This window comes from Oncorhynchus keta, chromosome 13 (genome assembly GCF_023373465.1).
Source record: "Oncorhynchus keta strain PuntledgeMale-10-30-2019 chromosome 13, Oket_V2, whole genome shotgun sequence".
In the NCBI taxonomy this organism is placed as follows: Eukaryota; Metazoa; Chordata; class Actinopteri; order Salmoniformes; family Salmonidae; genus Oncorhynchus; species Oncorhynchus keta.
The window spans coordinates 35,077,380-35,091,357 of NC_068433.1; the positions used below are offsets into that span (position 1 = coordinate 35,077,380).

The window sequence follows — 13,978 nt, forward strand, 5'->3', positions numbered from 1 at the left end:
GCACGGCCTAGAGCCTATGGTGATGTAATTTGTTTCCCTTTCAGTGATGATTTTAGCCTGCCCATTTGTTGATTTCATCCTTATTTGATGGTAAAGTTCATATTTCCTCTTTAGGATATGAAGGGGACCATTCAATATTTTCATGTTGTTCTGTAGAGGTACATGTGACCCTGAACATGTGGAAAATACATTTTGAAAATTGCCTGCACAGAAGCAGAGTTAGAGCATAACCTGTAAACCCATGTTATCCTTGTTATCCTCATATATTTTGACACATGCATGTGTCAAACTATATGTCCAACTCGTTTAGAAGCCAGCTATCACATATTTCAGAGCCGGCCCAAAAATCACAGCGCCTTCTGTTAAAACCATAATAAAAGCGTATAACACGTAGTTACATTCCAGCTCCGGGTCCAGTTCTGACATTATGTGTAGGTCTAGCTGAGGCGACACCAAATAACGAGTTTCGGCTCGATAGGTCTTTTGGAGCCCGAGCAGCGACCTTAATTTGTGCTGAAAATACACTTTTTTCAGGTGTTGCTAAAAGGGCTATCGGACTGAAAAGTGTATGGTCCATCTCTATGGACCGAGGAGGTTTTAATGCACCTAAGTCTTGTGATTATTCATCTTTGAAGTCTGTTCCATTTACAAGAAATGGCCATGTCCATTTGGTTATGAATGTAAATTTGCCATATACAGTCAGTCGCCATCTGGTGGAATTTTCCAGTACAGTAAAAAAAAATCTAAAAATAAATGCATGTATATCTTGGAAACCAAGTGTCTTGGAAACGTTCCTTTTTGACTTCCTGGAAGACCAGGCCTTGGGTGGGGGATGACCTGAGGCCGTCGGCCTATTTTAAATAGCACCTGCGGATATCTAGTTAGGGACCATCCATTTGCCCTATTTTAACTAGGCAAGTCAGTTAAGAACAAATTCTTATTTTCAATGATGGCCTAGGAACAGTGGGTTCACTGCCTGTTCAGGGGCAGAACAACAGATTTGTACCTTGTAAGCTCTGGGGATTTGAACTTGCAACCTTCCGGTTACTAGTCCAATGCTCTAACCACTAGGCGACCCTGCTGATGATTTTCATGCGTTATGTAGGGAAGTCCGTGTAGTCGAAAGACATGGGTAATCATGAGATCAGCGGTATCCTTTGCTGAGGGCAACTTGGGGAAGGCAATGAAATGGGCTGCCTTGGGGAACTGACCACCAGGATAGTGGTAAGCCCTTGGGATGGGGGTAACCCTGTGGTAAAGTTTATGGACAGGTGGGACCAGGTCCGGCTGGTGTGGGTTTGCGATATGTTTCGATTGGCATTTACCATCACGAATTTGTCATGCTCAAAAATACTGCAGAAATGCGAAATTGACTGGTATGATGAACTCGGGATGGCCGGGCAGTGTTTCTGGTTCCTCTCCATCGCTCATTGGTGTTGATTTCAGAATGTCATTTTGGTGATGGTACCTCACTGTTTAAACATATTGCAAATGGACAAAAGTCAGCCAGCAAGTCACCGTCCATCAGTCAATTAGATGTCATTCTGACACCAAACTGATACAAAACTGACACCACACCCACTTTTTCCAACTTGTTTAGAAGCCAACTATCACATATTTCAGAGAAGGCCCATAATTCACAGCGGCGTTAGTTTAAAACATAATAAAAACGTGAAACACATAGTTATACATTCTAGCTGCGGGTCCAGTTCTGACATTATGTGTAGGCCAATGTGAGGCGACCCCAAATCCCGAGTTTCGGCTTGATAGGTCATTCGGTGCCCGAGCAAGACCATAATGGTGCTGAAAATCCACTTTTTTCCATTCCTTGCTACGGGGTTCTTGAATGAGCTATCAGACAGAAACGTTAGGGTCCGTCTCTATGGGCCGAGCCGGTTTCAGTGCACTTAGTCTTGCGACTCTGGGACATTTCAAAATGTCATCATTTTCGTAATGGTCCAAATGAATTGAAGATGTTGCAAATGTACGAGGCTGTTTCTCGGTACGAGAACCTTCTAGAGCCACGCAACTCACCACGCACTATCAACCTGAGGTCAAGAACAGGTTTTTAACGTTTCAGAACTCTAGGTCTGACGATTATTTTTTAGTTCGAACCTAGTTAACTATTGCAGGCACTGTCTGTCTACGCACCACACTGTGTCCCTCTGTCCTAGCTGTGTGTGTGTGAGTTTTTCTTGGAAATTTTATGGGAGACATGACTGATTTACAGTTCATGGGGGTTGCTTAATCACACATGAAGTTATGATAAGATCTGACCTTTTTAACCCTTCAAAACAGCCCCTATGACACCATTTAAGGCACTTCCGGTTGGCACAGGAAGCTATAAGTAAAGACATATCCTGACTGGTATATGCCTTTACAGAATCCTGAGTTTGAAGTGTTTACGTTAAGAACTGACTGATTTAAACAGGGTTAAATGCACTATTTATCACAAACTGCTGGTTTGTTTTTACCACTTCCAGTTGCTCCAGGAAGCATAGAATCAACACAGGTAGACCTCATAGTGGCCTGATGGATTGTCATCGAAGACAGTTTCATAAGACATTCATAACCCACGTAGGCTTCAGGCTGAACTTAGGGGAGCAGGCAATGTATTCCTATGGGGAGAGAAGTCATTGAAAACTGTTTGATGTAAACACCTTTTAACTGTGAAGGGTTAATGCCACATCGTAGGTTCATTTACGTGAAGCTGAAAAATTATTGCTCTATTTTAATTTTTGACCTTTGATCCTGGAAAAATGGCCATAACTCAAAAACCTTTGAGGCCTCGACCCCATCTTGTTCGGGGCCAACTGCCCATTATGCCAAACCTATGCTCACCAAGTTGTGTTTTCAAAGTCTTTTCCGTTTAGGAGAAAAGGCCACGCCGTGATTGGTGATGTTTTGTACATTTGCAATATGATTCCATTAGCCCTCTTGTGGGATTTACTTCCCTGGATGGAAGTTGTTTTGGAGGGCCAGTAGGAGCTACTCTTTCCTTTGGTCCCCCAAAAATATTCCAATGCCCCAGGGCAGTGATTGGGGACATTACAGTGTATAGGGTGCAGTCTTTCAGATGGGATGTTAAACGGGTGTCTTGACTCTGTGATCACTAAAGATCCCATGGCACATATCATAGGGGTGTTAACCCTGGTGTCCTGGCTAAATTCCCAATCTAGCCCTAATCATCCCCAGCTTCCAATTGGCTCATTCATCCCCCCACTTCTCCCCTGTAAGTATTCTCCAAGTCATTGCTGAAAATGAGAATGTGTTCTCAGTCAACCTACCTGATTAAAATAATGGTAAAAAAAAAACACAACATAAAATGTGTGTGTGTGTGTGTGTGTGTGTGGTCCTGTCCTCTCCAGTCTTTAATGTAGGTCAATACCGGCGGGATGCGACCCAGTCCTATAAGAGCTATGAGTTCTTTAGACCTGACAACCAAGAGGCCATGAAGATACGCAAGTATGAACCAATCACAAAGCCTGTTATTAGAGTATAAACTAATGAGAGCCTGTTATGAGTATGAACCGACCAGACAGCCTGTTTGAATATGAATTAGTCTGTCCTAAGAGTATGATGCAAGCTCACTGTGTGTGTTTGTGTCTGTGCTCGTGCGTGCGGGTGTGTAGGGCCTGTGCCATTGCGGCTCTGAAGGATGTGTGTGCCTACTTCATGCAGGAACAAGGACAGGTGGCAGTGAGTAACCACCATGGAATCCTATGAAGCAATATGGGATCTTCATGAAACTATATTGTTTTATGCTAATACAATCCCTCAGAGAGAGAGATATGGTTTAACAAGTAATGTATATTTTTACAAAAAGGTAGGGGTCAAAATGATTGGAACCCTGTGTTCAATACATTTTAATACCTGACCTTGCGAGGATAACGGCACTGAGCCTTTTTCTAAAATGTTTTATGAGAATGGAGAACACATTAGGCGAGATCTTAGGGGAGACCAACATTATTCGATTTTATACAGTAATTTTTGCTCATCTTTAACAAGGGTTTCAATCATTCCAAACTCCAATGTATATGAACCAATACGAATACATACTGTATGAACTAGTATAAAGCAATATTAACCTATATCAGGGATGGGCAACTTTGATGGGGGTGGGGGTCACAAAAACTCTGAACTCATCATAAGGGGTCGCAGTGGTTAGCGGGTCTGCGTACCGACATCCATACCCACACATGCAGTGTGTACATTGCTTGTGTGGATCCTAAGTTAAATTTTTTTGGGGTCCCACCCCACCTTGCAAGCAAAACATTTTAGCGGCCCCCCTCTTGACAGCGGAGATAAGATTGAGCAATTTTATATAACATTTCATGCAATTCTACTTATTTTTAAAGAGAGAAAATGTACAGCTTTACAGCAAATTTCCTGTGATTCTACACATTTTGCCGTAGGCTGGAGAGAAATGTTTTCAGTTTTTTATTTTACATTCAGTAATTCGACCATGATTACTTCAAGTTTAGATAGCTGGCTAGACTAACTTACCAATCTAAAAAAAATTGCTTACTAATTGATTGACTCATTGAGTCAGTCATTGAGAAAAAATGCTGATGCACAAACAAATTTGGAAATTGCACCTATTCTAATGCTCAACAGTAAGTTGAGACCCCGACTGGGTAAAAAAAAAAATTGTGATCGGGGGGATTATCAGCAGGCCTACAAAATGCCAGTTGCCCATCACTGATATATATTAAGCACTATGATGTATATGAACCTACATTATACTGTATGAACCAGTATGGTGTATATCAGGGGTGCCAAACTCATTCCATGGAGGGCTTAAAGGAACGATTTTAACACCTGTGATCTATTTGAACCAGTTTGAATTTAGATGAACTAGTATGATGTACATGCCCTCAGGTGTTTGATGCCACCAACACCACTATAGAACGTAGAGAAGTCATTCTCAGCTTCGCCAAGGAGAACGGATACAAGGTCAGATGGAGTGTGTAGCTGTGTGTGTATTTAGCTGTGTGTGCGTCGCTTTCTGTGAGGCTGTGTGAGTAGCTGTGTTTGTGTAGCTGTGAATTAACCAGGGAGACACATTGAGACCTAGGTCTCTTTCACAAACATGCCCTGGGAACAACAGTCACATCAGCACACACACAAATACAGTGAGGGGAAAAAGTACTTGATCCCCTGCTGATTTTGTACATTTGCCCACTGACAAAGAAATGATCAGTCTATAATTTTAATGGTAGGTTTATTTGTTCAGAGACAGAATAACAACAAAAAAATCCAGAAAAACGCATGTCAAAAATGTTATAAATTGATTTGCATTTTAATGAGGGAAATAAGTATTTGACCCCTCTGCAAAACATGACTTAGTACTTGGTGGCAAAACAGATCTTAGTCACTTTTAAATTGTGTTTACATATTGCATCACCCATTTCATATGTACAGTATAGAGTACAGTGCTATTCTACGGATTCTTAGTCACTTTAATTGTTTGTAAATATTGCATCACCCATCTCATATGTATATTTACTGTACTACTATGCCACTGTATCTTAGTCCAATGCCGCTCTGACATACATGTATATATTTTCTATCCATTCCTTACTTAGATTTACATGCATTTTGGGTATATGTTGTGAAACTGTTAGATATTACTTGTTAGATATTACTGCACTGTCAGAGCTAGAAGCACAAGCATTTCGCTACACCTGCAATAACATCTGCTAAACACGTGCATGTGACCAATAACATTTGATTTGATTTGATTGAAGATGCAACCCAACGGATACTTTTACAAGACTTTGAAAACAGAATGTATTTAGTTTTTCCTGTATTAAGTACAAGCTTTACATTCGTAAAGGCTTCCTGAACAACTGCAAAATCAGACTGTAATCTTGACAGGGTTCCGGCGCCGACAGAGATGGCCGCCTCGCTTCGCGTTCCTAGGAAACTATGCAGTTTTTTGTTTTTTTTACGTGTTATTTCTTACATTAGTACCCCAGGTCATCTTAGGTCATCTTAGGTTTCCTTACATACAGTCGAGAAGAACTACTGAATATAAGATCAGCGTCAACTCACCATCAGTACGACCAAGAATATGATTTTCGCGACGCAGATCCTGTGTTCTGCCTTTCAACCAGGACAACGGAATGGATCCCATGCGGCGACCCAAAAAAACGACTCCGTAAAAGAGGGAAACGAGGCGGTCTTCTGGTCAGACTCCGGAGACGGGCACATCGTGCACCACTCCCTAGCATTCTTCTCGCCAATGTCCAGTCTCTTGACAACAAGGTTGATGAAATCCGAGCAAGGGTAGCATTCCAGAGGGACATCAGAGACTGTAACGTTCTTTGCTTCACGGAAACATGGCTCACTGGAGAGACGCTATCGGAGGCGGTGCAGCCAGCGGGTTTCTCCACGCATCGCGCCGACAGAAACAAACATATTTCTGGTAAGAAGAGGGGCGGGGGCGTATGCCTTATGGCTAACGAGACGTGGTGTGATCAAAGAAGCATACAGAAACTCAAATCCTTCTGTTCACCTGATTTAGAATTCCTCACAATCAAATGTCGACCGCATTATCTACCAAGATAATTCTCTTCGATTATAATCACAGCCGTATATATCCCCCCCCCAAGCAGACACATCGATGGCTCTGAATGAACTTTATTTGACTCTTTGCAAACTGGAATCCATACATCCTGAGGCTGCATTCATTATAGCTGGGGATTTTAACAAGGCTAATCTGAAAACAAGACTCCCTAAATTGTATCAGCATATCGATTGCGCAACCAGGGCCGGAAAAACCGTGGATCATTGTTACTCTAACTTCCGCGACGCATATAAGGCACTGCCCCGCCCTCCTTTCGGAAAAGCTGACCACGACTCCATTTTGTTGATCCCTGCCTACAGACAGAAACTAAAACGGGAGGCTCCCATGCTGAGGTCTGTCCAACGCTGGTCCGACCAAGCTGATTCCACACTCCAAGACTGCTTCCATCACGTGGACTGGGATATGTTTCGTATTGCGTCAGATAACAACATTGACGAATACGCTGATTCGGTGTGCGAGTTCATTAGAACGTGCGTTGAAGATGTCGTTCCCATAGCAACGATTAAAACATTCCATAACCAGAAACCACGGATCGATGGCAGCATCCACGTGAAACTGAAAGCGCAAACCATTGCTTTTAATCAGGGCAAGGTGACTGGTAACATGACCGAATACAAACAGTGCAGCTATTCCCTCCGCAAGGCTATCAAACAAGCTAAGCGTCAGTATAGAGAGAAAGTAGAATCTCAATTCAACGGCTCAGACACAAGAGGCATGTGGCAGGGTCTACAGTCAATCATGGACTACAAGAAGAAAACCAGCCCAGTCACGGACCAGGATGTCTTGCTCCCAGGCAGACTAAATAACTTTTTTGCCCGCTTTGAGGACAATACAGTGTCTCTGACACGGCCTGCAACGAAAACATGCGGACTCTCCTTCACTGCAGCCGAGGTGAGTAAAACATTTAAACGTGTTAACCCTCGCAAGGCTGCAGGCCCAGATGGCATCCCCAGCCGCGCCCTCAGAGCATGCGCAGCCCAGCTGGCCGGTGTGTTTACGGACATATTCAATCAATCCCTACACCAGTCTGCTGTTCCCACATGCTTCAAGAGGGCCACCATTGTTCCTGTTCCCAAGAAAGCTAAGGTAACTGAGCTTAAAGTCTTGTCATTTGATTCAGCTTTGATTCTTGGTCAAACCGACACAAGGGAACCGATTCCCTCCGGTCTCCGACCGGATGTTTTGGTCGAGCTCTCTCCAAGACATTTTTTCGACACGGACATCTTTAGAAATTACATCGCCTCCTGATGAATTTTATCGCTTATTAACGTGTACTAATACCTAAAGTTGCATTACAAAAGTATTTCGAAGTGTTTTGTGAAAGTTTATCGTCGACTTTTTGAATTTTAAAAAATGACGTTACGTTATGAAACGCTATTTTTTTTCGTTTATCACACAGTCTACATAGAACGATATCTAGGCTATATATGGACCGATTTAATCGAAAAAAAGACCCAATAGTGATTATGGGACATCTAGGAGTGCCAACAAAGAAGATGGTCAAAGGTAATGAATGTTTTATATTTTATTGTGCGGTTTGTGTAGCGCCGAATATGCTAATTATTTTGTTTTTACGTCCCCTCGCGGGTCTTTTGGGGTGTTACATGCTATCAGATAATAGCTTCTCATGCTTTCGCCGAAAAGTATTTTAAAAATCTGACTTGTTGCCTGGATTCACAACGAGTGTAGCTTTAATTCAATACCCTGCATGTGTATTTTAATGAACGTTTGAGTTTTAACTAATACTATTAGCATTTAGCGTAGCGCATTTGCATTTCCAGAGCTCTAGATGGGACGCCTGCGTGCCAGGTAGGAGCAAGAGGTTAACGACTACCTCCCCGTAGCACTCACTTCCGTCATCATGAAGTGCTTTGAGAGACTAGTCAAGGACCATATCACCTCCACCCTACCTGACACCCTAGACCCACTCCAATTTGCTTACCGCCCAAATAGGTCCACAGACGATGCAATCTCAACCACACTGCACACTGCCCTAACCCATCTGGACAAGAGGAATACCTATGTGAGAATGCTGTTCATCAACTACAGCTCGGCATTCAACACCATAGTACCCTCCAAGCTCGTCATCAAGCTCGAGACCCTGGGTCTCGACCCCGCCCTGTGCAACTGGGTACTGGACTTCCTGACGGGCCGCCCCCAGGTGGTGAGGGTAGGCAACAACATCTCCACCCCGCTGATCGTCAACACTGGGGCCCCACAAGGGTGCGTTCTGAGCCCTCTCCTGTACTCCCTGTTCACCCACGACTGCGTGGCCACGCACGCCTCCAACTCAATCATCAAGTTTGCGGACGCCACAATAGTGGTAGGCTTGATTACCAACAACGACGAGACGGCCTACAGGGAGGAGGTGAGGGCCCTCGGAGTGTGGTGTCAGGAAAATAATCTCACACTCAACGTCAACAGAACTAAGGAGATGATTGTGGACTTCAGGAAACAGCAGAGGGAACACCCCCCTATCCACATCGATGGAACAGTAGTGGAGAGGGTAGTAAGTTAAGTTCCTCGGCATACACATCACAGACAAACTGAATTGGTCCACTCACACATGTATCTTGCCTATGATGCTCTGTACCATCACTCATTCATATATCTTTATGTACATATTCTTTATCCCCTTACACTGTGTATAAGACAGTAGTTTTGGAATTGTTAGTTAGATTACTTGTTGGTTATTACTGCATTGTCGGAACTAGAAGCACAAGCATTTCGCTACACTCGCATTAACATCTGCTAACCATGTGTATGTGACAAATAAAATTGGATTTGATTTTGATTTGACATAGCTAAATCAGCAGTCTGAGCAATTGTATAGGTAATAGTGTCATCTGCATACAAATAAAGATCACAATTTTTGACCATTCGCATTTATGTAAATCGTAAAAAGAACAGGTTCAAATACTGATCCCTGTGGAACACCTTTATGTACTTGAAGAACACAATAGTTCTGTCTCTAAGATAGTCACGAAGCCAAGAACATGCGATAGAGCCAAGGCCTATCGATGACAGTTTCTTCAACAAAATATAATGATCAACAGTATCAAAGGCCTTAGACAGGTCTATAAACAAAGCAGCACAACTCATTTGAGCATACAAAGCATTGACAAGGTCATTCACAACTAATGTGGTGGCTGTAATAGTGCTATGCCCTGGTCTAAATCCTGATTGGTTCACAATGAAAATACATGTATCAGTCAAAAAATAACAAATCTGCACATTTACCGATGACTCAAGAATCTTAGCTGGACAAGGAAGCTTAGAAATTGGTCGGTAATTGTCAAAGAGTGTCAACAGCATATCTCCATGCTTTGGGAATAATTCCTGAAGACAATGTCAAATTTAAAATGTGAGTTACTGAGGCAGCAATTGTGTAAAGAAGCAGTGCAGCTAGGCTGGGTCGCGTTTCGGCTCTCGACCTTCACCTCTCCCGAGTCCTTACGGGAGTTGCAGCGATGGGACAAGACTGTAACTACCAATTGGACACCACGCAATCGGGGAGAGAAAATCAAACATGGAATTGCATGAAAGAAAATACCAGAACAACATTTTCATTTTCAACAAATTACCTCCATTAATATCCAGACCAACAGTTTCAGCGTCTTTCAGCAAATTACCTCCATTAACTACCCGCATGCGGGAGCGTAACGTAGCCTCAAACTAATTAGCATAAATCTTCCTAGAAAATCTTCCTATTCATGAAAATCACAAATGAAATATATTGAGACACAGCTTAGCCTTTTGTTAATCACACTGTCATCTCAGATTTTCAAAATATGCTTCACAGCTAACGCTAGACAAGCATTTGTGTAAGTTTATCATGGCATAATGCTATGGCTCTGCTACCAGCAGGCAACATTTTCACGAAAATAAGAAAAGCAATCAAATTAAATAATTTACCTTTGAAGAACTTCAGATGTTTTTCACTCAGGAGACTCCCAGTTAAATAGTAAATGTTCCTTTTTTCCAAAAATATTATTTTTGTTGGCGAAATAGCTCCGTTTGTTCTTCACGTTTGGCTGAGAAATCGACCGGAAAATGCAGTCACTACAACGCCAAACTTTTTTCCAAATTAGCTCCATAATATCGACAGAAACATGGCAAACGTTGTTTAGAATCAATCCTCAAGGTGTTTTCCACATATCTATTTGATAAAATATCCGTCGGGACAATTGGTTTCTCATAAGAAGCGATTGGAAAAATGGCTACTTGTGTACTTTACGCAAGATTTTCTGCGGGAGCCGTCATGTGACCACTTGCTAAATGTGGTCCCTTACGGCTATTCTTCAACATAAATGCGTAAAAAGATGTCACAATGCTGTAGACACCTTGGGGAATATGTAGAAAGCGTAAGCTCATTCGTAGCTCATTCACAGCCATATAAGGAGTCATTGGCATGCAGGGCTTTGAAAAATGGGGCACTTCCTGGTTGGATTTTTATCTGGGTTTCGCCTGTAACATCAGTTCTGTTGCACTCACAGACAATATCTTTGCAGTTTTGGAAAACGTCAGAGTGTTTTCTATCCAAAGCTATATATGCTTAGTAGAGCATCTTGTCGTGTCAAAATATCACGTTTAAAACGGGAATATTTTTCATCCAAAAATGAAAATTCCGCCCCCTAGTTATAAAAGGTTAATATCCAGACTACACTTAAGGTGAGTTGGCTTAAAAACTGAGACAAATATAGAGCCCGCGGAAATAGAATTGTGATCAAATGCATTAATTATATACATTTTATCAGTAATGGTGCCAAAGACAAGATTAATTTGATGAGACCCTTCAGAGATTTAACACTTTTCCCGAATTTGGCCGAATTCCCTGCATAATCAGATAGGTAATCAAATAAATCAGATTTAGCTTTTCTAACTAGTTTGTGGTCCTTCTGTAGCTCAGTTGGTAGAGCATGGCGCTTGTAACGCCAGGGTAGTGGGTTCGATTCCCGGGACCACCCATACGTAGAATGTATGCACACATGACTGTAAGTCGCTTTGGATAAAAGCGTCAGCTAAATGGCATATATTATTATTATTATTATTAGTTTCACACACAGATTTCTCAATCTCCTAAAATATTGCTAATCGGGGTTTGAGTGTGTAAATCCAGTTCTGGCCCAAACAGCATTTATATTGCATATAACTTTGGCTAGCTCCAGTGTACACCAAGGGTTAGACCTATTTTTAACTCTGGTCTAATGTTCATTGCTCAGGTTTCTTGGCCCAAGCAAGTCTCTTCATATTATTGGTGTCCTTTAGTAGTGGTTTCTTTGCAGCAATTTTACCATGAAGGCCTGATTGATGTTGAGATGTGGGCTGGTAACTCAAATGAACTTATCCTCTGCAGCAGCGGTAACTCTGGGTCTTCATTTCCTGTGGTGGTCCTCATGAGAGCCAGTTTCATCATAGAGCTTGATGGTTTTTGCGACTGCACTTGGAGAAACTTTAAAATGTCATAACATTTTCCGGATTGACTGGCCATGTTTTAAAGTAATGATGGACTATCGTTTCTCTTTGCTTATTTGAGGTGTTCTTGTCATAATATGGACTTCTGTATTACCCCCCTTACCTTGTCACAACACAACTGATTGGCTCAAATGCATTTAAAACGCAATAAATTCCACAAATTAACTTTTAACAAGGCACACCTGTTAATTGAAATGCATTCCAGGTGACTACCTCATGAAGCTGGTTGAGAGAATGCCAAGAGTGTGCAAATCTAAAATCTTTGGTTACTACATGATTCCATATGTGTTATTTCGTAGTTTTGATGTCTTCACAGTTATTCTACAATGTAGAAAATATAATAAAATAAAGAAAAACCCTTGAATGAGTAGATATGTTCAAACTTTTGACTGGTACTGTAAGTTCAATCAAGGCTGATTGGGTCCTTCAGATTTGGACGCATGGGTTAATTAATTAACTGGGTAAGATTTAAATTAACACACAAATCTTTTAAACATTCATAGTCATGGTTTCCACAGGCAATGTTAAAGTCCCCAATGATTAACACTTCAGAGGCTGAAAAGGAGGCTATTAAGTCTGTGAGCTCTATTAGCACACATTTCTTAGCAGAGGGTGGACGGTAACTCCCATGACTGTTATTGTAATGCCCGGGGTGTAGTGGAGGAAGGAGTCAGACGCAGGAGACAGAGAGTTCAGAGTAGGCTACTTCTTTATACACCGACCAGGTGAAAACAGACGCCACTCAAAACAAATGCCCCAAAACACAGGAGAACTAAACAGTCCCCAAAAACAGCTCACGTACACGAACAACCGTGACATACATGAGTGTACAAAGAGTACACATAAAACAATCCCGCACACCCAGCAGGCGGGGCGGCTGGCTACTAAAGCCCATCTAATAAGCCTAATTAACAATCGGTGTAACTAATAAACAGACAAGGAGGGGGAGGAAAAGATCAGTGGCAGCTAGTAGGCCGGTGACGACGAGCGCCACCCGAACAGGAAGGGGAGCCACCTTCGGAAAGGAGTCGTGACAGTACCCCCGATGCGTGGCTCCCGCAGCGCGTCGACACTGGCCTCGAAGGCGACCCGGAGGGCAAGGCGCAGGGTGATCCGGATAGAGGCGATGGAAATCCCTCAACATTGACGGATCTAAAATGTCCCCCACCGGTACCCAGCTCCCCACCAGACGCTCCATGAACGCCCTCCATACCCGGGACGTGAACTGGGGACCCCGATCAGAGACGATGTCCTCCGGCACCCCGTAGTGCCAGAAGACGTATGCGAATAATGCCTCCTCAGTCTGTAGGGCTGTAGGGAGACCGGGCAACGGGAGGAGACGGCAGGACTTAGAGAACCGATCCACAATACCCAAAACCGTAGTTTTCCCCTGAGACGGGGGGAGATCGGTCAGAAAATCTACGGTAGAGTGTGAGCCCACTGAATCAGTTGGTTCCGGACACCAGGCAGCACATACTTCCACCCACCCACTGAGGAGGCACGGGCTCAGCCCGTAACGCCCGCTCGATGTCCAAGTTCACCTCCCATACCACTGGTGCCATCAGCCTCGAGGCGGGTAGGATGGGAGTAGGCTCGGTGGACCGATCCTCCGTGTCATGAAGGCGGGACAGTGCGTCAGCCTTTACGTTCTGGGAGCCCGGTCTATATGACAGAGTAAACCGGAATCGGGTGAAGAACATGGCCCACCTTGCCTGACGTGGGTTCAGTCTCCTAGCTGCCCGAATATACTCCAGATTTTGGTCGTCGGTCCAGATGAGAAAGTGTCTCCACACCTTCAGAGCCCTGACTACCGCTAACAACTCCCGGTCCTCCCGGCTCCGCTGGACTAAGCTTCCTCAAAAATAAAGCGCAGGGGCGGAGTTTTTGTGGCGTACCCGAGCGCTGTGATAG

At 43.2% G+C, this 13,978-nt stretch overlaps 1 protein-coding gene across 1 annotated transcript in view; it reads left to right on the forward strand.

Annotated features, from left to right (window-relative positions):
• LOC118373653 (6-phosphofructo-2-kinase/fructose-2,6-bisphosphatase-like) overlaps positions 1-13,978 on the forward strand; it is a 37,798-nt gene that overhangs the window by 3,806 nt on the left and 20,014 nt on the right. The window contains exons 3-5 of the mRNA XM_052460059.1: positions 3,369-3,465; positions 3,633-3,699; positions 4,882-4,956. Coding sequence (XP_052316019.1) covers positions 3,369-3,465; positions 3,633-3,699; positions 4,882-4,956 — 239 coding nt within the window. The remainder of the gene's footprint in view (positions 1-3,368; positions 3,466-3,632; positions 3,700-4,881; positions 4,957-13,978) is intronic.